This window comes from Pocillopora verrucosa, chromosome 6 (genome assembly GCF_036669915.1).
Source record: "Pocillopora verrucosa isolate sample1 chromosome 6, ASM3666991v2, whole genome shotgun sequence".
NCBI lineage: Eukaryota > Metazoa > Cnidaria > Anthozoa > Scleractinia > Pocilloporidae > Pocillopora > Pocillopora verrucosa.
In genome coordinates this window covers 16,892,041-16,915,348 of record NC_089317.1, presented here as the reverse complement: position 1 = coordinate 16,915,348, position 23,308 = coordinate 16,892,041, and the positions used below count along the sequence as shown (strand labels likewise).

Below are 23,308 nucleotides of genomic sequence, written 5' to 3'. Positions count from 1 at the left end.
ATTTTAATAATAACATGTATTAGATAATGTTTTTAAGCGAGTCTGGCCTATCTTCACTGATAAAACCGGGACTTCTCATAGTCTAAAATAATGATAATCTTTTTTAGAGGAGATAAAGTGAATTTTTAGGGTAGACAAGCTGAGAATACAGGTGAAATTTGGAATTCAAACAGATTTAAACTGAAAAAATCGACAGTTTTAGGAGTGATACAATAAAAAGAAATAATATATAATAAGATATTAATTTTATGAAGACGAATTTTTATCTATCAAATGCATGCGGGTCTTTCTATGTATGCACAGTCTAAGCCCTCAGGAAAATACTCCAACTTAGCTAAAATAGCAATCAATAACTCTGAATTAGATATTTCTATTTAGAGATTGATTTTATCATCTTTTTGTAAAGACTTGAAAAAAGAAAAGAAACGATGACATATTCAGTTCTTATTCCTCAACTCCTCACATAAATCATTTTCATATCGTTATAAGAATATTTCTGTGTGAGCTGAATAAAGCGATGAAATCTGAAAGAAAATATGGAAATTACTGATTTATAGACACATGGAAACAAAAATTAAAAGGAGTGAAAGAATGAACTTCACGGCCTCAAAACTGCACGTTATCGTTATAAAATAGATCCCATAGCTCTTCCAAACATTTTTGGAGCGAAAAACTGCAGCATTTAAGAAAGCAAAGCACAATTGTCTTTTCTAAACATTCGATATGGCCTTTTAAGTACTTCATAAATTTATTCTTCAATGTGCTTCTATATCTAGTTGAAGTGATACCCTGTAATCTTAATCATTTCCGGGTATTGGGAAGGGGAGGTGTTTTTAGGATAAGAAGATAGTGATAACTTAATGATCTAAAACAGTCACTTACACATAAAAAAAAATATTTCATTTCTAGTGCATAAAGACATAGATTTGTTGTAACGACTTACATCGAAATATTCGAGTTAGTTTTATCGTTTAACAAGACTAGCTACTTATTGGGTAAAAAGGAAAGAACAAAGTTATGGTGGCCCTAGCGATAACTGTTTCCCTGTTTCCCAGTTATCTCATATTAAAATTGTTATGATCAGAATAAATGAAAGTTTCAAATTTGAAAACTGCACTCCAATCTTAAACCTAATCTACACCAGAGATAAAACACCTTTTAAAGCTGGTTTGTTAAACAAGGTTAAAAATGAATTTCTGTATAGAATTGGAGCTCCTGAAACCGATGGTTGTCAACCTCAAATCTAGCACAATGAAAGCACAAGTTGATGATTCATTGAATCCCTAAAAATTTTCTTTTTATAGTTCAATTGGTTAAACATATCTTTTCTGGCGTGAAAAGGACATATGCTTGATCTTTTTCTGTATTCAGCTAGACGCCTTTTGCGATTTTTGCTGAACCTCAGCACTGAATGAAACATCAAACAGTGTATGGTGTCCTTGAAAGAAACACAGTAGCATGAAGTTTCATCAAAACAGAAACAGAAACCACCCAATGTTTCTTTTCAACAAAACTCCCCCGAAACATCTGGAACATTTTTCAATACGTCACAAATCAAAGAACAAATAAGAGAAAAGGTTCGATTTAAGTGTCAAAAGCGTGGGACATTGTTACAAAATGAGTAAACAATGGCGGAATTATCTCACACCTATCTGCATCCTAGGAAACCCATTAGTCCACTATTCATGAAATGACATTGTTAAATTTGTACGCGAATTCAAATTACTCGTTCTGTTTTTGTTTTGTAGAACCAAATGTAAAAGACACAGCCATGAAGATTGAAATCGTTTTGGATAAAAGATGAACAAATTAATTTGCCCCTCCCTTAACGAGAGTGGCTTGTATTTGTTGCCGTCGAAAATATAAAAGAAAAATACAGAATAAAATTACTTTTCCCGAACAGCATAACGGTCTCAAATTATTTTTTTTTACTTACTTTTAAGGCACTTGTGCCGATTGTTTACAGGAGATATCGTTCTATATTGCGTTTGTATCTACTTAAGGATTGGATAAAAATTAAGTGACCCGAGAAAAGAATTTTGCTTTTCTTGCTTTCAGCAAGCTTGGCTCTAAGTTTATCTAATTTTTTGGAATCGTGTTATTAATCAGAATGGTGTCGCGATTGCTTGAAACCCTTTTAACGCGTTTAGTCTCGTCGACGCACATATGATCCTGTTTTTTTCACCCTGGATTTCTAGATCCTCTGATTTCTCAAACTATTTTCCACTGTTCCTGCTCTAAAAAAGTCTAACTTTTAATAATATAGGTTAAAAATAAAAGCGTGCATGACGTCATACCGTGGTTAAAGAAGGATTTTTTTTCCACCGGAGCTGATTCCGTATCGACCGATAAGTATACTTGAACTGATGAAGACAATTCGTTCATGACAGGCGCTAAAGTGAAACGTCATGCCAGATGGCACTTTTCAGTCTGTCAATCCTTTCAGTCTTCTTAAAAGTCTTTTTAAGTCAGTCTTTTGTTTATGATAAACGATCTAACGACAACTAAAGGTCAATCTTAAGGTTCCGTTGATAGTACATCTTCATTTCGTCCATTCTAACAATCTGGAAAGCGATTTCTGAATACAGCAGCATGTCAATGTACTCGTAGAAGGAAGTTTTGAGAGGTGTAGTTCAGTGCTAAAGAGAAATGCTGAAATGTGAAAATAAAAAGTGACATGAGTTTATTATAACGAATTGAGAGGGCCTGGACTATTCCGTCCTTACGAGACTTTTGAAACGTTGCCCTTCGGGATTCAAAATAAAAAAATTAAATGATCGTTGTAGTATCGTATATGTCGTCTACATACGTTTAACGTTTCGTTATCATTTCATAGTTATTCCAATATTTCGTTCAGCAAACCCGATTATTTGTCTACCCATCTATCTATCAACCTATTTACCTATCTATCTATCTTTTAGCGACTACGAATCACATCGGCCAAGTGCCAACTGAGCCTTTTCTCTCGGAAGCTGCCCAACAGTACAGGTTAGTATTCAAGGACTGAGTACTAAAGATGGGCACCCTCCTCTCCCTCCTTCCATGAGAAGCATTACCTTAATCAGCCTGAAACGATATGAGCTGCCAACTAACAGGGTGTTAGGGTGTTAGGACCTAGACAGCGTCTTTGACAGGGTTCTTTTCTAAAAAGGAGTTTTAGGAACTTGCAGCTATTGTTCGTTTTCGTCCGAAACCCTTACATGGGATGGTTCAAACCTTGGTCGGCAATTTGTCGAGTCCAGGCGAGAGTTTTTCGGTGGGACAATTTGTACCTAAGGGTAGTATCCTTAAAAATTTTGTAGCCCCAGATATTTGAAGATTTTGCTTTAAATATGAATACATATTATCTAAAATTGTTCTTCATTATCTAACTTTTCTAAATTCAAGGAGCGGAGCCTTAGATGCGCAACTGAATTGTTTATCCACGTTTTTCCGTCGTTGACCAACGCCATTTCCTTTCATTTTTTCTTCTCCCACATGGTTCTGTCAAAGAGAATTTCTGATGCGTCAAAATGTGTCGCTATCTGAATTTAAGTTTTCCGGCCTTTCCCTACTAAACAAACATGTTTTTTCCTCGTGATACCACTTAATGTGAAAAAGTTTTTTTTAAGTCTATTTTACGACTTTGTCAATTGGTACATCTTGATATCATTTATAAGGCATTATTTCAAACGCCTTACCTAAAGATATCAAACACTTAATTTACAGCTTGGCGTCCTCCTAAAGGCAGATCTGATACATTTGATATCACAGGCAAGTACCAGTGAATTGATCTATGAATTATAAGACACAATCTTTAGTTGCACTTCCAATTCAATTCAAGGCAGGCGTTAACACAACGAGGATACCTTTTTAAAGTGTCAAATGATTAATATAAAGAGAGATGCAAACACTGTTATACTTTCTCTTGAATTTGAATTGGAGAGCATTTTGGACAGTGAAAATGGAGAAACGTTTTTCTTAATTTTAAGAATTACAAGTTTTGGGGAAAAAATCCTAAAAATAGCATTAGCCAAACATTGTATGTTATAAATTATCATACATTAAGAAAAGTTAGCTTTCAAATTTACGCAAACCTTCTTTGGACTATCACACATGTATAATCATAAGACTCCTTCTGCCCCTCTCTTTATATAAATACAAGGTCACAGCTCGGGGGATGCGAGGGGGGTCCTTAGGACCATGCGGTCTGCCTTTTTCACACTGAGAAACACGATATACCCCCAAATTTCAGTGTGAAACTTCTTGGTAACAAACCGTACACAAGCCCAATAGGAGGGACTTAAAACAACAAAAACTAAATCGTTACCTTCACAAGGAGTGTAATGATCTGTTAATCACAAAATACAAAATATTATACTAGCAGGACACGGTTAAAAATATGCTTAGATCTAATATTTAATTTCAATAATAAAACTTGCAAAGAGAACCGTTTCCATCAACATTCAGTCACATTTAAATAAAACATGTCACAAAAGATAACAATGACAATTTTGGTAACAAGAAAAGAAAAAAATTTGAAACAAAAAGTCCATTTACTAAAGCAATGTTATTTTGACAAACGAATTTAACCAGCTGTCCACATATAAATATGTGAAACTGTAGACAATTACAGGAAAAAAAACTCTCAATGATACTGAAAACTCTGTAACGAATATTTTGCACTACCTAATAGCAAAACAAAATTCTACTTAAAAAGATTACATACCCAATATCGCTTAAGTTATACATTGGTTCGATTTTTACCGTAAGTGTATTTTAGCGCAATATCTTGAACGAAAAATGTAACAAATTTAATATTCATTTTCTAAATGACAAGTACCATTGCCGTCAATTTTTTTTCCAGAATATGAATCTGAAATGGAAGATTTTCTTTGCAATTTATCTAATGAATATTTTCATCAACGGAGGTAAGTTGATGTAATTATTAACTAGTTACTACTTTCATCTAACACATCTCTTTTGAAGGTGGATGCCATATGATTTATACCTGTGCCAGATATTTCGCCGCTTGTTTACAATTTTTATTTAACTTCCAATATTTCCCCGATAGCCTTAGTTTATTAAAGATGATTTACTCTCCAAGAACATATAATAATTTCACTTTACTGGCTCTCTAAAAATTCTTAATTTTATTCAACAAGCTTAACATTTAAAAGAAAAGTCTAAAAGGAAATGATGATCTAGGGTTGAAATTAAACCGCGTTTCAACCACCTGCAATTAGAAAATAAAGAACATTTAACATGTTTAATTTATTTAAAAGGTGTCTAAATGCATGTTTTAGAGATATGGGGGGCGACTAATTAAGTATCTGGTGGATACATTTTCTTTTGTCCCTCCTCACCCTACTAACAAAGGGATAATTTTTATTCCTTGGATAAGTTACTGCCAACTAATTGTTTAATTTTCAGTGCTTTGATAAACGGAACCTGGAAAGTGCGACCGGTAAAGGGACTAATTAGCTGATTAAATTATTATAGAAAAAAAATACGATCCGTATTCTTTTGCTTAGCAATTCATTTGATCTTTTTGCAATATTTCAACATTCATAAAGCTTAAATATGGTTAAAGTAAATAACTGTTATGGAGGCCAGACTTTTCAGCCCTCCCGGGTTGAGAAAAGTAAATAATATGAAAGGTAAGAGTGACATTCAAAGAACGTTGTTACGTCATCCAATCATGCTTAATTGGTAAATCCAAATGTGCTATTTAAAATTTTCCAACACAAGTTAAGCAAGTACTCCCATTACAGGAATATTCTGTATCTAGCCAAACATTTTCTTTTCTTTCCTTTCTGGTAGACGTCATCTGCAGTAATTTATTCAAAAAACACACGGTAAGGTTATTGTCTGCAAAATTCAGTTGTATCCAAGAAGTTAGAATCAATTAATCAATTGATGAAAGCTTCCAAGAAAATGTACGTCAATACGAGGGGAACGTATCGTTTTCGTCTGTCCACACGAGGATCGAAGATGAAACTCTTTTGTTTATTCATAAATTTTATGATTTTATGTTACATATATCTAGAGCATCTCCAATCAGGTTTGCTTCACACTTTCTTGATTAGGAAGGTAAATTGCAGTCTCGGAAAAACTGACCAATCAGCTTATACGAACCGGATTTAGAACATTCGACTGACAACAGCTATTCACTTGACTCTGATAATGACTCACGTTGTCGAAACGTCAGTCACCACTACCGACAACAGTCCTTCTCAGGACTACACTCAACCGGGCGGGCGATCATACTACATTATCTCAGCTAAGTCTGTTCGGTAATCGAGAAATAAATTATAATCACAGTTTTCTTACTGTCTTTTTAGCTATTGTAAGACCATCATGAATTGAATCATACGGTTACCCATTCCCTTTTAACCAGTTGGTGTTCTATTTGACTGACTAGTTCCACGATGTTCACCTGCACATGGCAGATAGTGAACTACAGAAAACATTTGGAGTTGACTCAAGAGAAAAAGGTTTGATGCACATTTCTTTCTTTGGAGCTTTATCAAGTAAATGATTTTCACAACTTATTGACGTAGATCAAGCTAGAAAAATCTCTCTAAATAAGCTAATTAGTCAATAAACCTTTTCAGTCGACTGGTTTGTGGGTTGATAATGTCTGTGGCTGAGAAATTGTCTGAGAAATAAATATTTGGCCAAGAAGCTAAGATTCGATGGCAAATTTGAAATCTCAGACGAGGAAATTACCGGCCAACATACCGGAAAAGCGTTTATCTTTTCCATGAGCCTCCCATTTATTTTCATAGCGCGCAAGTACAGTTCGTGCTTGCACCACATGACCTAAAATAGCCAATTAAATAGCGTGGATATTAATGATTGGGTTATGAGCCATTCTAATGTCTACATCATTTTTTGCACCGTAGTCCCAGAATATGAGGTGATAGCTCCCTATAAATCGGATGATTCGGGGAGTTTCGTTGATTACGTTCATCATGACGAAGAAAGAACACGGAGAGCCACTAGCGAGCCAAACGTCTGGTACTTCAAAATTGAAGCGTTTGGAAGGTCACTTCATCTTAACGTCACAAAAGTAATGCCTAAAATAACAGCAGGAGCAGCGGTTGAGACAGTAGATCACAGTGGAAAGTCCACTTATAAGGAGGTGCCACGTGGCGTTCATTATACAGGTCATGTGACGTCGGAACCAGAGTCACTGGTCGCCATTAGCGGAAATAAAGGATTGGTGAGTCTTGAATCTGGATCTTGCGCCAGTGTTGATGTTAAGGTTTGCAAAACTAGTACATTAATACTAAAACAATTGAGTTATTTTGTCTCGATTTCTATGCATGATCGAGCTCATAATTTCTTTACCAAATACCTTATCTCTGGGGTACTACCTGGCTCTTTTGAACTTTTTCAGTCTGGGATCATTCAAACTCTCCAGGACACACTTTACATTAGGCCTCTCTCACAGAATCTTGTTGAAAAGAATCAGCTTCAACACGGACTTCCGCACATTATCTACAGAAGGTCAATCAATCAAGATTTAACTCCTGATTTCCATATTTCAAGTAAGAAATTCAACTTGTTATTTGCCGTTGTTATCGTGCATTTGCGCCATAACTATATAAATTTCTTTCTTTGAACTCCTTCAATGCAGTCTGAAATTTTCAAAACATGAACCAAGCGTTATGATATTACAATGTGGTTTTATAGTTTAAAGAAGCCAATAAAAGGTTATAGTGGCAGTTATAAGGATTTTGAAATTGTTTTCGAAGGAACCAAAAACCTTAATATAATGAGGTACAATAACGAAGGTGATGGTTGAAAGTTATTTTTAAAAGGTTCAAATGATTACAAACATCATTTCTATGTCCCACAACATAACATCTGTCCGGTCTTACTTTTAAGTAGATCCCCTTTTGATAACCCTTTCGTCTCTTTTTCTTCAACCTCAGTGGAGGAAAAGAGTCGATAAGGCTGTCTTTTTTTGTACACTTCAGAGAGTGATTGGATGCCTTTTGAAAGGACCAAACCGGGCCTTCTCCGGAGGAAAAAACGTCAAACTCCACATAAGTTCCTAGAGATGGCTCTGATAGCTGACAACTTTGTGATCTCAGCCTATGGCGAAGAGGAAACGACTTATCATCTTTTATCTATCGCTCATATTGTAAGTACTTTCACTGACTAAAACTTAACATTTTAAAATACAAGCAAAGAAAGAAAAGAGCCAAATTTTTAAAAAATGGCGAAGTGTAGAGTGATAAATACAAAATTCCACGAACGATTCGACAGTATAAGTTATAAAAAACATGCCAAAACACGTAAAAGACAAGCTAAGAAAAATCTCGCGATATTCAGTACATGAAAGATAAATCATTTTCCTTTTTTCACAAGCAAGCGTCTAAGTTAGCTAAGAGCCAATTAACCAATGAATAAACTTCTTTTCTAAGCTTTCAAGACTTTTCCACGACAGCAGTATTGGCCCAATAAAGATCACTCCTGTGATTGTCCGTTTGGTGCTCAAGAACGATGGGGTAAGCGATAAGTGGCTGCAGCAAGTTTCTACGACAAACCGCTCCGGTGTAATGCGATAAAATGTTGAGGTTACAACTCTTATCTCAAATTTATGCTGGTTCGCATACTTATTAGAGCGTTTAGGCGCAGAGACCCCTCACATGTAAGTTTTCATTGATTTTTTCCGAGTTTCATCTCCTTGGGGGAACACTGCGAGTCATATCCTATGCGCTTCTCCAAATTAAACGTTCCGATCTTCCATAACACTCTTGAGGCCATAGATATGTATATTGACCCTGTTCTGTCTCAGAGGATAGCAATATGGTGTACAAACTATATTAAAATGCCTTTTATTTATTTCATTTTCCGATGATATCTTAATCCATTTTATAAACCTTTAAATTTCTCAGCCAGACAAACATAATTTTTTTATGTTACTCTTCCTAGTTTGGCTATAATTCAAGTGCATCTAGAGGTAAGCGAATCTCCGCTATGGAGCGCTGGGCAAGAAAAAACTTCCCCGAGTCAGACGATGATCCTGCTCACGCTGATGTTGTCGTTCTGATCACGAGAAGGTAATTTTTCATCTTTTGGCATGAACAACGCAGATTTCTGTAGATTTGCTCTTATCCTTAACCTGGAAGGTCTGAGGTTTGATAAGTCGTAAGGGGGAGAGAGGGGGAAAGTGGAAGGGCCTTCCTTCAACTCACTTATAATTTAAATAAGTTTTTGTTTTTATCGGTACCTGGCAAGCCTCTAGACTACGATAACAGCTCTTACCTGCGGCTCAAGTAATTCATGAGACCGACAATAAAATTGCGAAGCGAGAAAGATGATAACCCATTATCAGGTTATGCACCTGAACGTTTTCAGTTATGTAATTTTAACGAAAATTTTATTTCTTTTGACAGGAGTTCTGGGGGTAAGTAAATTTTTCCTCTTTTTGATCGCTCAAATTTGAATACTGAGTGACATACACGATCGTTGCCTTTATCGCCATGGTTATCGACATGCGCGTTGAATCATCATTACTATTATCAATACAGGAAGATGAGAGTGATCTTTGTATTTATAACACCACGTAAGCAGTAGTACAAATAAAGGAATCATTTTCGTCGTCGTCATCATTGTGATCCTTATTCGAAGGTCTTGATCCTAATGATGAAAAAAAATATCATGAAAAATAGTTAGAAATATAATTATCTCCCAATAGGTTTAAATAAACGGTGTGTTCATGACTTGCAGGGATTGCTAGCGTCGGATCAACATGCCGTAGCTACTTTGGGGCTGCTCTCTCCAACGACATTGGACTCGGAAGTGCCATTGTTGTGGCTCATGAGATTGCTCACACGTTAGTTAAACAGACGTGCTTACTATGAAATATAATGAATGACACTGAAAACATGATTGTCTCCATGTGGACTTTGAGCAAATCAAGACGTCTACGGCAACAAGAACGTGGAGAAACGGAATTTTTGCTAAACAGAATAGCTCTACGCCTGCGTTTTGAAACTGAGTACAATTCCCAGCCGTCTTACGCAGAGCTGTGAATGGAATCCCGAGAGAAAGTGACTCATATTTTTAGTTCAAACTCAATGCTACATTCCCATGTTATTCTGAGGAAGTGATCTGATGCCCCCTTGGAAGGTTGGCACATTGAGCTCCTTACGAGGATTTTTGACAGAAATGAAAGTTCATTTCTTTAATCGCTGCTTTCCCATGCAAGGCGTCAACATATTGACATCCTGAACTCCCTAGCGAGAGGATCGGGAGGGTGTAGCCCCCTCATACAAGGCAGTTGCTATCATGCAAAATCAATATTTTAATTTACTCATATTTCGTTTTTTTTTTTAAGGATGAGCGTGGGGCATGACGGATCTGGTGCAGCAGCTTCCTGTGAGAACAATAAAAATATCATGGCATCCACTTTACCGAGTGGACCTGGGTCCATGAAATGGTCTGCGTGTAGTCGTGAACGTTTCCAAGACTTTTTAAGGTATTTTCACACCAAAGGATTTTGATAAAGGATTTTGATGATTATGCAAGACCAGTTTAGAAATGCATATAAAATACAGTAATTCTATGATAAATAAGTTATTGAAAGTTTTTTTGTGCTTAGTATTTTTACCCATTGATTGCCTTTTGACTCGATCTGCGGGCTTGTCAAAGTACCGCACGACTAGTAAAGGTACTCAGCACTTCTACATACCAAAACGTCTGATGACCTTTATATATTTCACGGCTTGTTATACCTTCTCCTTCATTCCCATCTTTGTGACAAAGCACTAAGTTGACCATAATCAGGTCCTGACCGGGTTCCGTACTCTACGGGGTTTGAATATTGGATAAAATGCTTTGTGCGACGCTTAATAACCGGTTCTAATCTAAGATGTGATGTGGAGGAAAAATAATTCCTTTCTATGTCGAGGGCTAAGCTTCCAACATATGTTGATACAAAATTATTATTGCCACAACCAATATTCCCTCGCAAAAAAAAATTTTTTTCTATGCTACAGATTTTTTTGTATTATAAATCATTACATTTAACGCCTTAGCAATATGTGTTTGAATATCAATATTGCAGGAATTGCAGTAAGTTAATTAACTAATAAATTAATCAGTCATTAGTCAATTATATTTCACGGGAGGGTTAGCCCTTTTACCAATCTGTTATTTTTTTGGTGCAGCCAAAGATCAGACTGTTTAGATGACATTCCACCAGTTTCCAACATCACCAAAACTCCGAAAGAATTTTACGGTAAACTGCCTGGTCAAGTTGTAGACCGAGATGGACAGTGCAGAATGATTCATAGCAAGGCTTACTACGCATGCCCACAACGGAAGGTAAGTGACCGCTGTTACACATAGCAGAATCTTTTCAGTTTGTAGTGGTGTTAAACTCGTTGGATTTGATTCCTTCTGTGAACGGTATCTTTCTTAAACGCCAAACAAAGTGTGTTCGTACATAAAGTGGCTTGGGTTCTTAAGACACTAGCAAAACACCATCATCTTCTCTCTGAAAAAAAAGAGTAGGAACTGGTACCAACAGCTGATTAGGTGTTCTTTTGCCCTGTGGTCTTGTCTTAGAGTAGAGGAGTGGTTACTCAGTAGATTACTTTATTTTTTACCAAGATTCGGCTTATTTCTGTTGACGATAATAGGCTCCAAATCATTCCCAAACTTATTTTTAAGACTAGTTTAAAGATATACTTGCACCTATTTCGTATTTAGAAATGATCTATTGTACCGGCTCGATTTTTCACATTAAGTATCGTACAACGGTCCTTTTTTACTGGAAACGCTGGGAGACTTCTGGCGAAGCTAGGCGGGAAATCCCGCAAGTGATCGTAAAATCATCTGTATGACGATTTCGCTGCATTGGGAGAGTGGGTAACGTAAATTTGCACTCGAAAGAAGTAATACAGAATACCAGCAGATGAACTAGTCAACACTATTACCATTCCGGGTGAGTCGTCGATCGCGGTGGTAATAAATACTTCATGATTCAGTAACATTGCTCATCTTCGCAGACAAACTGTGGTGAACTTGGATGCACCAGAGATGGCTATAGATGCCTTTTATCTTCAACTTCTCCTGCAGATGGAACAAGATGCGGAGTTAGACATGTAATTTAACCTACCAGTATTTATTTATTAGAATACCTATTCGTAATTGCAATAACTAATTTATCATTTGTATAAGGTAAGTCTGAATATAAGAGCAGGATGAATCACCAATTACCGACATTTTTTATTTGTCTTAGGTTCTTCAGTAAATGGATATCTACCGTTCTTCTTACTCGATTTAGCCAGTAGATTAGCTTTTAGGTCGGAAATAAAATAATTTTCCTTTCTTTCTCAAATATAGCGAAGCAGCTTATAACAATATCTCTGAAGGAGTAAGTTCCTAAAGAAATTGTTGTGCTGCGTCGATGGGGGTCACTGTAAAAAAATTTGATTTTATCAACTGAATTGATAATGTAAATTGGCCACCGAAAAGAGTTACTAAAAAAAGGAACTTTTTAAACGTTAGCCCTTCGTTGGAGAAAGTAACAATTCCTCCTTTACAGACTAACTACTTAGTCGGAGACAAGCATGAAAAGTGAGTGAGCGACGTAAGAATGGATTTCCAAGTCAGTATGGTGATGGAGGCAGGGCAGTCTCCATTGAAACGTCTGTTGGGCTTGTTACATAGGGAGCTATTACTATACTACAGTTAGCTATAACTGGAGCTATTTTCTAACCTCTCTCTCTCGTTCTCTCGTTTAAGTGGTGTATAAATGGTCAGTGTGTAGATGACGGGTCACGTGTTATCCGTGGCCGCTGGAGTAACTGGTCGGGCTTCTCCAATTGCACCCGTCCCTGTGGAGGAGGGGTTCAACACAGATCAAGAACTTGCACCAACCCACCGTAAGACCTTCAAAAGTATTTTTCGGTCCATACACTCCATCTGATTTTACACAATAAATTACTAGGTGAAAGGACTATGCTAGCTTTTAAATAAAAAGAAAATAATTGATTAAAAATAGATTTAAAACTCCTATTTGTAGACCAAAGAACGGAGGAAGGAATTGTATTGGGCCAACGGTGGGACATTGGAAAGTTTGTAACCCACAGGTCAGATTATTTTTGTTGTTGTTGTTGTTGTTGTTGTTGTTGCTGTTGTTGTTGTTGCTGTTGTTGTTTTTTTTTATATGCGTTCTGGTGCATCATGATTATGAGCTAATCGCAATCTTCCTTATTTTTTTGTATTTCATTAACAGCCATGTCCATCTGGCTCCAAAACATTCCGACAACTCCAATGCGAGGCTATCGACCCCGAATACCAGGCTTTTTATACCTCAGGTGTACAATAATTATTGTTGTTATCGTTGTTTAACCGTTAACCGTCAACGTCATCGTTATCATTTTAAGGAAAAAAACGGCTCTGAAAAAAATTCATATCATCGGAATATTACATGATTGGTGATAACTTTTTTTATTGTTTTTTTAGAGGGCACGGTAACGAATCTTGCAATCTGATTGGTTCTTTACCCGGTCAGTATTTTCCTATCTCTGCCCACGGGCCACGGTAACGCTTTCGTGAGTCGCCGAGTACATCCCAACTTTCGTTGTCATTTTTCATAAATATACCTCGTTTTCCGGCTGGGCAGTATTTTTAAGCAAACACGTCGGTCACTACCTCAAGCCGATAAATAACTTATGAATCCTCTCTTTTCTCTCTATCAAATCACTTTGGTTGACAGAAAAATATTGGTTTCAGAATGAATTTGTGTAAGCAATAGTGTCATTACGTTGGTTGACAAGCGGCCTAAAAACCGTCTGTAATTAATTTTAATCGTTCACAAAAAGTACCCAGAAAGTTGAAACGTGAGGTATTTGGTTACAGTTAAACTGAACGATGGAACTTTCATTCATTTAATATCTGAATTTTCTCGAGCAATTTGTTCATAGTGAAAGAGCGAGCGAAGTTTTAATTTAAGTTCTACAACAAATATACGCTCCTGGTGAGTCTTTCCAATTCTGTTCAATTTGGACATTTGTACCTTAAATTGCACAACAGAAATTGAAGGAATTTTTTGATAAAAGGCCGCAATATATTCCCTTGGGTCTCGTCGGAGTGTGCCGTTCGAATTTAGTTTTTGTGAAGGAAAGATCAGAGTTAAACACGCCATTACAGCAAACAAACGAGCAAACTCTCACAACTTCAAAATAAAAAAATTGAATTTACTCACAATTACTTTCCTCGCCGTTTACTTAATGAACAGAGGTAAATCTTCGTACATGAACAAATGGTCGATGAGAGTGAATAATACTTTCCGTTAGATCATTAACTGATTGTGAAGAAAACATTGTCGTGACAGTCCTTGCCAAACTAGTTCTGTTGGTTTTCAAATGTTCCTACGCTTTTTTTTTCTTGCGCGCTCTCTAATTGACAGGTGTCAGATTGTGACAGATACTTGTAAAAATAATATTTCAAAGTTTGTTTGGAAGCCTTTTAAATCACCTTTATCGTTACGGAAATGAAAATGTTTCGCTAAGGCATCTCTCTTAAATTTGCATCACTACTATTTACTCACTCAAAAATTTTTCAGCTTATGGAAGATCTTGCCGTATTTACGGCCATAAATCATTCGGGTTCTTTCGGAAAGAATTTCGTCAAGTTTAAAAACAATAAATATGTTATTTACCGGCTAAGGGTCGGTCCGTATGGTGAAAAACTGTGACCTCGGTCTTGAAAATGCTGCCCTCGGCCTACGGCCTCGGGCAGTATTTTCAAGACCTCGGTCACAGTTTTTCACCATACGGACCTCCCAGCCGGCAAATAACATATATGTATTATGCCTTGATTAATTCTCGATTTACAGATTAAAATCTCTCATTCTTGTAACTGACAGGCCACCATAACTATTACTTAATAGTAGCAAACTGAGATTGACGTCCTGCTAAAAACTTTAAGTGACATAAAAAATCACTGCGTGTCCTTTATCAGATCACTGTTCGTTGGTATGTCGAAAGAAACTTGATGCTTTTCCTCAACGACGAGACGTCGAGAATGGGACGAGATGCTTTAGTGATCCCACAATCCCAGACGTCTGCATTCAGGGAGTGTGTAGAGTAAGACAAAAATTGCACAATATTTCATATTTTTTTGTGTTGATTTTTTGTCCACGGGATAAATTTGATTCTGCAAATAGGCAGATATATATTTTTTTTTTTTTCCAACTCAAACAGCGCGTATCTTGTGGTAACGAATTTGATTCTGAGATAAGACGAGATCGCTGTGGTGTTTGTGGAGGAGATAGTTCAACATGCAAATTTGTTCGAAAAAAGTGGGAAGAAAAATGTCCAGGATTTGGTAAGTTAAGTGACAACATTAACCGGTTTTTGGTGCGCCTGAAACTAATATCTTAGAGCCTGAAATATTTCAATCGTCACAATTCAGTGTGATAGAACAATACTAAGAAGTTTGTTCGCGATATTTCCATTAAAATGCAAGAGCATTCCCAGTTTCAAGGAGTGCAAATTCTAATTTTTTTTCCCTTATATACTTCACTAAATATTCTTAAAGTATCTTAGAAACTTTAAAAAAGCAGCATAGGGGTAAGAATCAGCAACATAGTTCGAGAGTAGTTAGTTAATTAGCATTGTTTCAGAAAGAAACGTGTGAGGATGATCGCTAAAGATTTTTGTGTTGAGAATTACGTCCATGATTAAGTTTCTTGCTCAGGTCGTAGAAGACATACCGGGTATATCTAATAATATCTATAGTAATATCTACCGAGTATATCGGTCGTAAATGTGCCCCGGCTGAATTTACCGCAGATGTTTCGAATATTTGTAACATTGAACCATTTTAAGGTTATGCAAAATCAAATTTAATTGTAGGACCAGGAAAAGCATGCACAATTTTTGAGGTTCCTATTGGTTCTACGTCAATCTTTGTAGAGCAAGACTCAGCAGATAAGAACCTGCTTGGTAGGTATAATTTAGATTGAAAGAAAAAATTTAAGTAACAAGCCACGTTAATGTAAAATGGATTCGCTTTGGTTACGATTTAATTTGCCCTGAGTCACCCTTTCAACCAATGAATTGCCCGCCCTTTGAGCTGTTTGCTCGGTTCTTATTTTAGTTCGCTTTGGCCCCCTAGCAATGTTTCTCCTTCTTTTATTGGCCTTTCTGTTTTTTTTTGGTTTTTTTTGTTTTTTTGTTTTTTTGTTTTTTTGTTTTTTCATGTTTTAAATTTCTATTTTTCAGGCAATTAATGGAAAGAACCTTCAAATTGATAACATTATTTTCATCGCAGCCCTTTAAGAAAGCAAGCCACTTTAAACTAGTTAAGAGAAATTTTTTAATCGGGGACAGGCTTATCAAAATGTTTCGGGACATCAGTAACAATTCTGATCACAAACATTGCATATCTTGGCTGGGGCTCAATGAATTAATTTTTAATTTTGGAAATAGTCTTCTAAACGTTAGATGGCAACTCACAAAGCATCTAAAACTTTTACTCACTCCTTACTTGTGGAATATGTTTTAAAATATCCTAATAGGTATAAAGAATAAAGAAGGTAAATATGCAATCCCAGTGCCCACTTGGAGTCGAACAGTGTATGCAGCTGGAACTAAGATTCACTATTACCACGAAAAAGAATACGATATCAACACGATTACCATTCCAGGACCCACAACAGAGGACCTTACCGTTGTGGTATGTGCATGAGGTAGTTAGTGTCTGACAGCAAACTTGGGAAACACTGAAAAGTTTGGAAATTGAACAAATTCTCTTTCCAGATATCGTCTAAAATTCTAAAGAAAAACAGTTATGGAAATTGCGAGCCACATCTCGGTTCTCTGTGCCAAATAAAATTGATCTTAAAAGCTTGTGAATTTTTGTTTAGATTAAAATATGATGGATTTAGCAGCACATAATCAGTCTTTTTTAGTTTAGCCTGCACGTTTGATTTCGCCGCCGCAAGTCACTCCGAAACACATTCATTTTATTTATCATTCAACTTCTACTTCGCAACTTTCTTTTCGAGAGAAGATTTATTTACATTCATTTCTTCATTTTTCATGACTAAATAATTCAGGGGATTCAAGTACTAACTCAGAATTTTTATTTGATATAACAAATAAGAAAATAATTTTCGTATAAAGAATTTCTCTTTTAGTTTGTTTCTGCAGGTTACTCACACACAGGTGTGTGGTACGAGTTGTATGACCCAACTATTTCATCTAATATCGGAGCTGACGATGTTGAGTGGAATGTGACAGACTGGGGCGAGTGTTCTTGGAAGTGCGCTAAAGGTGTGAAAAACAGCTGAATAAGGAAGTTCTGTTTAAAAATGAGTGGTGGTCTTTATAACTGAGTCTCTTTAAACCAAAACCAAGCAATCAGAACGGCCAGTCCAACAAAAGGAAAATACTAAGAGGCCAGAATGAAAACTAGCAAACGGCCTAAGCTGCGGAAGAAGCCGGCGGCCAAGTCACGATTGAAAGAAAGAAAGATCGAATTTCAAGAAATATAGGCGATTAGATTAAAAAAAAAAATTACAAGAACCTATCTTTTCCAAGTTAATTTTATCAAAATTACACTTTCTTCTCGTAAATAAAATTTTCAAAGAACAAACGCCTCATGAATCTACTTCTACAACTTTCTTTTAGGAAAACAGAGCCGAAGAGTTCTTTGTACAAGAAAAGATGATGGGTCGTACATTGAGGATAAGATTTGCTTGAAGAAGTCTAAGAAGCCTGCAGAAGAACAGTATTGCAATACACATCCATGCGACCCTCAGTAAGCTAAAAGCAATTTTTCATTCATTTTCATTGTTCATAAGTTCGCATATATTTCACTAAGTGTTTGAGATATGCTATACTTTGAAAGCACTATACGTACAAAAAGTCCTATTTGTCACATTCTAAGAAAACAAATTCTGGTTTTGGTCGACACAGTTTGGCATTTCTCAAGATTATTTTAATTATCTCTTATTTTGCATTCAGAACAGAGAAAAGGCATTTAGGTTACTATTGACGTCACTTCAAGAAAGCTTTTTTAAAAAATGTTATGGTAATTTTATGGCAGTTGGTACAGTTCAGAATGGAGCTCTTGTTCCAGAACGTGCGGTAAAGGGGTCCAAAAACGAAAAGTGCATTGCCGCCGGAAGCTGACGCAGTGGAAATTTGAGATCCTCCCAGACTCTTCTTGCAGAGGCGCTAAACCTTCTGGCGGAACACAAAGGAGCTGTAACGAGATCATTTGTCAGGCCGAGTGGAAAACTACCGCCTGGTCTCAGGTAACATAATTTAGTGATGAATGTAGATAACATCGTAGAGATGTTGAAGCGATTATGTCTGTATTTTTTGCGAATTTTTATCGTACATTTTCAGTAAAAATTATATCCAGGAGAAGCAAAAGCCTAGTATATGTTAGCGTGTTGGGTTAAGATTTAAAATTGTGGATTCCAGTCTTTATCGAGCTTGATGACCCGTGACTTTCATAGTGCCTCCTCTACCATGAGCATAAGCAAACCTGACGAACTATGGGAGGGGGGGAAAGCGTGGTCGAATTACCTGTCGAACCTGCTGCAGGTTTCCGCCCTTGTAGATAGGCAATAGTTTTTAGCCACTTCATGATCAGTGCTGTGTGCCAATTTTACCGTGTGCAGATTTAATCTATTCTTTTTTATATCAGGAAGTTATAAACCCTTTATTTATTGATCTCAATTTAGTTTCAGACAGTTTTGTTTTTGTTTTGCCAGTGCTCTTCAACATGCCGAGGAGGTACAAAGAAAAGGAGCCTCGTTTGCAAGAGACGCAATGATCGAGGAGAACTGGTCAAAGTACCTGAGATTCTTTGTCACCATGCCCCTAGACCGAGCCCTACCACTAAGGACTGCAATACAAATGTGCCCTGTCCAAGTAAGATATTTAGTTTGTTTTATAAATAACTTTTATTCTGCATAAAGTAAGCTCAGACCATGGCCCTCAGGCGGGGTATCAACCAATCACTGGCTAGTAAAACACCGCATGGGTCCTTACTTTAACATGGCAGAAATGCTCTATGCTTGCTAAGACGCAGTAGTTTTGAAACTTGTTGATTACCAAGAGTTTGTTGAGCTAAACTCTCAGCGGTGGCCAATTTGCATTATCAACTCAGTTGTTAAAACCAAATCATCTTTTAATAACTTCCACCGACACAGCGCCATAATTTTCAGAAATTACCCACCTATATCCATTTAAAGTTCAGTAGCAATGAAAGCCCTATACCGTAAATTCGGTTCTTTAAATAGAGAATAACACATGGGGGCGCGTAGATATGGAATTTCGCTTCGAGTGTTACATACGATGGCTCACGAGTGAGCGCAGCGAACGAGTGAGATGTCGAGTTGAACACGAGAAGAGAAATTTCATATCTACAAGCAAGCATGTATTATTTTGTTTATCATATAAACAAAATAGCCCTTTACTGACAAGAAAAGTCCACTTTCATAATGAATGAAAGTAAAAGTATCGACAATCCCCCGAATAAAAATCGTAAAGAGCGTTGGTGCTAAGGCTCAAGATGTAAAAATGCGTTGAATCATTACAAAAACAACAATGGGCGTAGTTTTGTCCTCACCGACAAAAGAAATCTTTTCAGGTACACGGCCAAAATCGGCACGTGGAAAATCTTTCAGTGATCGATTTTCGCTCTCAGCTGCGTGAAATGCCATTACCAAAGCCACTGAATACATAACTTGAACGTCACTACCTGTAAGCTATACGGGTTTTTCAGGGTTTTAGCAACCATAATCCGAGAAAATTCCGGCAAACGACCTTGGAATGAGAACGGTGAAGGCTTTGCCGTTCATTTATCAACCTGACCAAGTGGCGCGAAGGCGAGTGACGTGTCAGCAGCTGATTGGCGATATCAAACACACGTGAAAAAATATCGTATTTTTTTCACATGTGTTGTTACGGCTTTCCTCAGGGCTGGAAATCCTTGTATAACACTGTAGTTTGTATGATAAAACTGGTTCATCACCGTTGCTGATTTTTATCGGCTTCTCATCATGCACCCGAGTCTTATTTGTTATCTTCTCATTAATCTTAGCCCCACAGCCGTTGCTTAGATACAGAGGGCTAGGCTGTTTTAACGATGGAGACCCACCTGCTTGGCCAGAACTTGCCAAAAATTTCCGAAATGAAGGAATCGACTGGTCCAACATTGACGACACCATTCAGAAATGTGCAAAATTTGTCTTCGATAATTTCCCTGACAACAAAATGTTTGCCCTTGAGTTCTACGGAGAATGTTGGACAGGTAGAGAGGCAGAGCATTCTTATGATAAGTACGGAGCTTCCAGTGAATGTTGGAACAACGTCGGAAAAGAGCACGCTTTTTATGCATATGAGTTTTACTAAGGTGAGAAATAACGGTATAAAACACTTTCCCTGGTAATTAGTATACTTTTTTAATTATGGGTTAAAAAAGGGATCCTAGATGGCTTTTGCTTTGATTTCCTACAAGCTTTAACTGGTTTAAGAATTAGAATTAACTCTATCCTAGTCGAATTAGTTTCCACTGGCTACGACTCATGTGGTAGGTAAGTCTGTACAGGGGCCACGTGGCCCATTAAGCCAGAGCTCATATCTTAGAAGTATTACTACTACCCCCTGGATGGTACAGGTAAATGTTTCAAACATCAAACCAATACAGGATCTTTTCTCTCTTTATTTCTTTTCCTATTCCTTAGGGCGTTCTTATATCGGAGCGATCAACAACGTTCGCGGGTCTTGATTACTTTATCGAGGATTGCGGTCTAGCTTGTCTTCTATTCAAAAAAATGATCTTGATTACACGGAGTCGTATCCTGAACTGAAACGCTAACCATAATTTTCTGTCCAAAAATAACTAATCACGGAGACGTCGATCTAACCAGAAAATATTTAGCAGCTTCTCTTGGAAGCGGTAACATTTAGCTTTAACGGAAGTGGTTACACAGAGGTGTAGTCAGGATTTTTCGATGGGGGATCACTCTTCAGTCAAACAGAGGGTACTCACTAGATTATCACGTCGAACCCCATGCCTTGTTATACTTAAGAAAGGCCTATAAAGGAGGGACCACGGACACCCTAGGACCCTCTCAAGTCACTCCCCCAGCTTTGCCCTCCTGTTATGCCAGTCCATCGCGAGCTTACTCTCCACCATCTCATCAGGCTTCCCTGACAATCGCCATTATCCATTTATACTCCTGTGCAGAGAGAGACGCTGTAGAATTGTTATACCGAAGATCATAACACAATAAGCCGGCCAAAACCTCTCTACCAGAAGTCTAGTCCATTAACCGTCAGGCCCCCCTGTCACCTACCTACCACTTATAAGTTAAAATTTAATTCTAATAGATTTTTTAAATTAATTTTTTTTTAATATCGTTTGTGGTTCGTTCTGGTGTATTTCAGGTCTAACTGCTAGGAATCTTTCAACGTTATCGCCTTTTGGAATGATGCAGCCTCTTTCTATTTTAACCTGCGGAGCAGGCGACGTAGTAATATCAAGTAGAAGATGTTCGAAGAGGAGTCACTTAGTCCACGCTGTCACTACCATTTCCGACACTCGAGAAACTGTTCTCCTAAAGCAACCAGTTTTCCGATGGATTTCTTTTCAAGAGAACAGTGAATTTTCCGGGACAGCTTTTCAGAATATCTGGCGAGTGGGGTTTTAAGGTCGGAAATTTATTTCCACACCCATGAGACGCGTTCGACCGAGATATTTTGATGAAGTTGGTACTCTTAAGTCTGCCTCTGACAAATTTCGCTAATCAATGCTTCAGCGCATGCTTCGCAGGCTAACTTGTTAATAATCATGTATTTAAGGGAATAATGACCGTCAGATAATAAAAATACTGTGACTAAAATAAACTCTCTCCTATTCTTGAACAACTTAGTTCTCTGCTTATATGTTCTATATTTTATGAACGATCGAGTCTTAGCCTAAGTTGTAATTAAATTAACATAAGCTCTTGTGGCCAAAATAGAAATTCAAATTGGATTTATAAGCGAACTTGTACGATCCTCATAGGTAGGTTTGCAGATTTACGAACATGGCAGTGTCCCCTCCATTTGTTCCTTTGTTTGTCACTTTTGAACCGGCGAATACTAAATTTTCGGACTGGCAAGGAAATAAACGTCTAATTTTGTCGCTGTCACAGACTCAATCGGGTATACTTACCGCGCAGCCCCCGTACTATTGTAAAACAAATCTGTTTTCCCGATGGCAATGTATTGTTTTTGTCAGTGTTTTCTCTATCCAAGAACTGAATGCATAATGTAGTATGGGGCTGTGCGGAAATTTTACCCTCGATCGATATAAACATGATAGTTTATTCTCAGTTGATGATGTAAGTTAGTCACTATAAGGAGTATTTTTGCGCTGAAGTTTCGAGCGTTAGCTCTTCGTCCTTGCCTTATCAATTCAGTTGGTAGTGCCAAATAATCCTGCAATGGTAACACAGTTTCTTTAGAAAATTATCCCATTCATTCCTTTGTCGATATAAACATGCATTGGTTCCTGCATCCTTCATTATGTGTATTGTTTGGGCAGATGATGTTTATCTTGACTTAGCAATATATTCTTGTTTGAATAAGCAGATAAGGGTTTTCTGACTCGTCTCCTCGTTATCACCTATTCAGTTCTCCTAGGGAGGTTCGTCTGCCGAAGAGGTTAATTTTAGTTCGCAACACAATAAACATGCTATCATAATGTTGGAAGAGTTTTTTTTACGTAAGAACATTTTATTTTCCTGTCTGATGACTGTTATTTCCGACCCAATGTTTTCTTCAAGTTTTTTCTTTTCCCAACAACTCCTTCCTGTTACAGAGGGTTTTTTTACCTCCTGATTTTGCCCTTTCCTCCAACCTTTAACAAACGAAATACACATTTATTTTAGCCAAAAAAAATATCTTTTTATTTTATCGGTTTATATTAGCAATTTAGTTGTTAAACTTGGCCTTGACTATTTTTTTTTAGTACAAAATGCATCGAATGATAGATAGACAGACAAATATCACACACATCTTATCGGTAAGAAAACAGTCCACTTACAATGTAGACTTCACTAAGTAAATAGTTTTTGGGAAAAAAATTTCAATTTGAATACGACGCCATGGGTCGATGATCAAAAAAAATTCAATTTGACTACAAAGCCATGCGGTCGGTGATCACAAAGTCTGCCTTTCTCAAGCTTTCAAATGCTATTTTCCAACTGTTTTCTTTGCAGACATGATAATGCGTTTAATTTCAGCCCGTCATATTTACCTGATCAGCAGTTTGAGTGACAATACTT

General features: G+C 37.0%; 1 protein-coding gene across 2 annotated transcripts; it reads left to right on the top strand.

Moving 5' to 3' along the window:
• Window positions 1-3,710: 3,710 nt before the first annotated feature.
• Window positions 3,711-21,863, top strand: LOC131787267 (A disintegrin and metalloproteinase with thrombospondin motifs 6). Of its 2 annotated transcripts, none has more exons than XM_059104363.2 (27): window positions 3,711-3,753; window positions 4,847-4,910; window positions 5,803-5,837; window positions 6,404-6,476; window positions 6,888-7,207; window positions 7,385-7,535; window positions 7,968-8,134; window positions 8,418-8,501; window positions 8,929-9,056; window positions 9,393-9,403; window positions 9,727-9,832; window positions 10,337-10,477; window positions 11,169-11,325; window positions 12,012-12,107; window positions 12,751-12,890; window positions 13,031-13,097; window positions 13,244-13,325; window positions 14,974-15,098; window positions 15,216-15,339; window positions 15,870-15,959; window positions 16,535-16,692; window positions 17,156-17,291; window positions 17,649-17,778; window positions 18,067-18,277; window positions 18,743-18,902; window positions 20,077-20,388; window positions 21,426-21,863. In XM_059104363.2, the coding sequence occupies exons 2-26, from the start codon at window positions 4,850-4,852 to the stop codon at window positions 20,385-20,387; spliced, it is 3,264 nt and encodes a 1,087-aa protein (XP_058960346.2). In that variant the 5' UTR covers window positions 3,711-3,753; window positions 4,847-4,849; the 3' UTR covers window position 20,388; window positions 21,426-21,863. The 2 variants fall into 2 exon arrangements, with proteins under 2 accessions (XP_058960346.2, XP_066025346.1); XM_066169249.1 differs by lacking the exon at window positions 3,711-3,753 and adding an exon at window positions 4,641-4,747.
• The last annotated feature ends 1,445 nt before the right edge of the window (window positions 21,864-23,308 follow it).

Excerpts from the sequence above, each read along its gene's own strand:
- LOC131787267 (XM_059104363.2), top strand. The coding sequence starts at position 4,850 with ATGAATCTGAAATGGAAGATTTTCTTTGCAATTTATCTAATGAATATT. Across the intron at positions 11,326-12,011 it reads ACGCATGCCCACAACGGAAG|ACAAACTGTGGTGAACTTGG; the intron begins GTAAGTGACCGC and ends TCATCTTCGCAG. Across the intron at positions 17,292-17,648 it reads TTCTTGGAAGTGCGCTAAAG|GAAAACAGAGCCGAAGAGTT; the intron begins GTGTGAAAAACA and ends ACTTTCTTTTAG.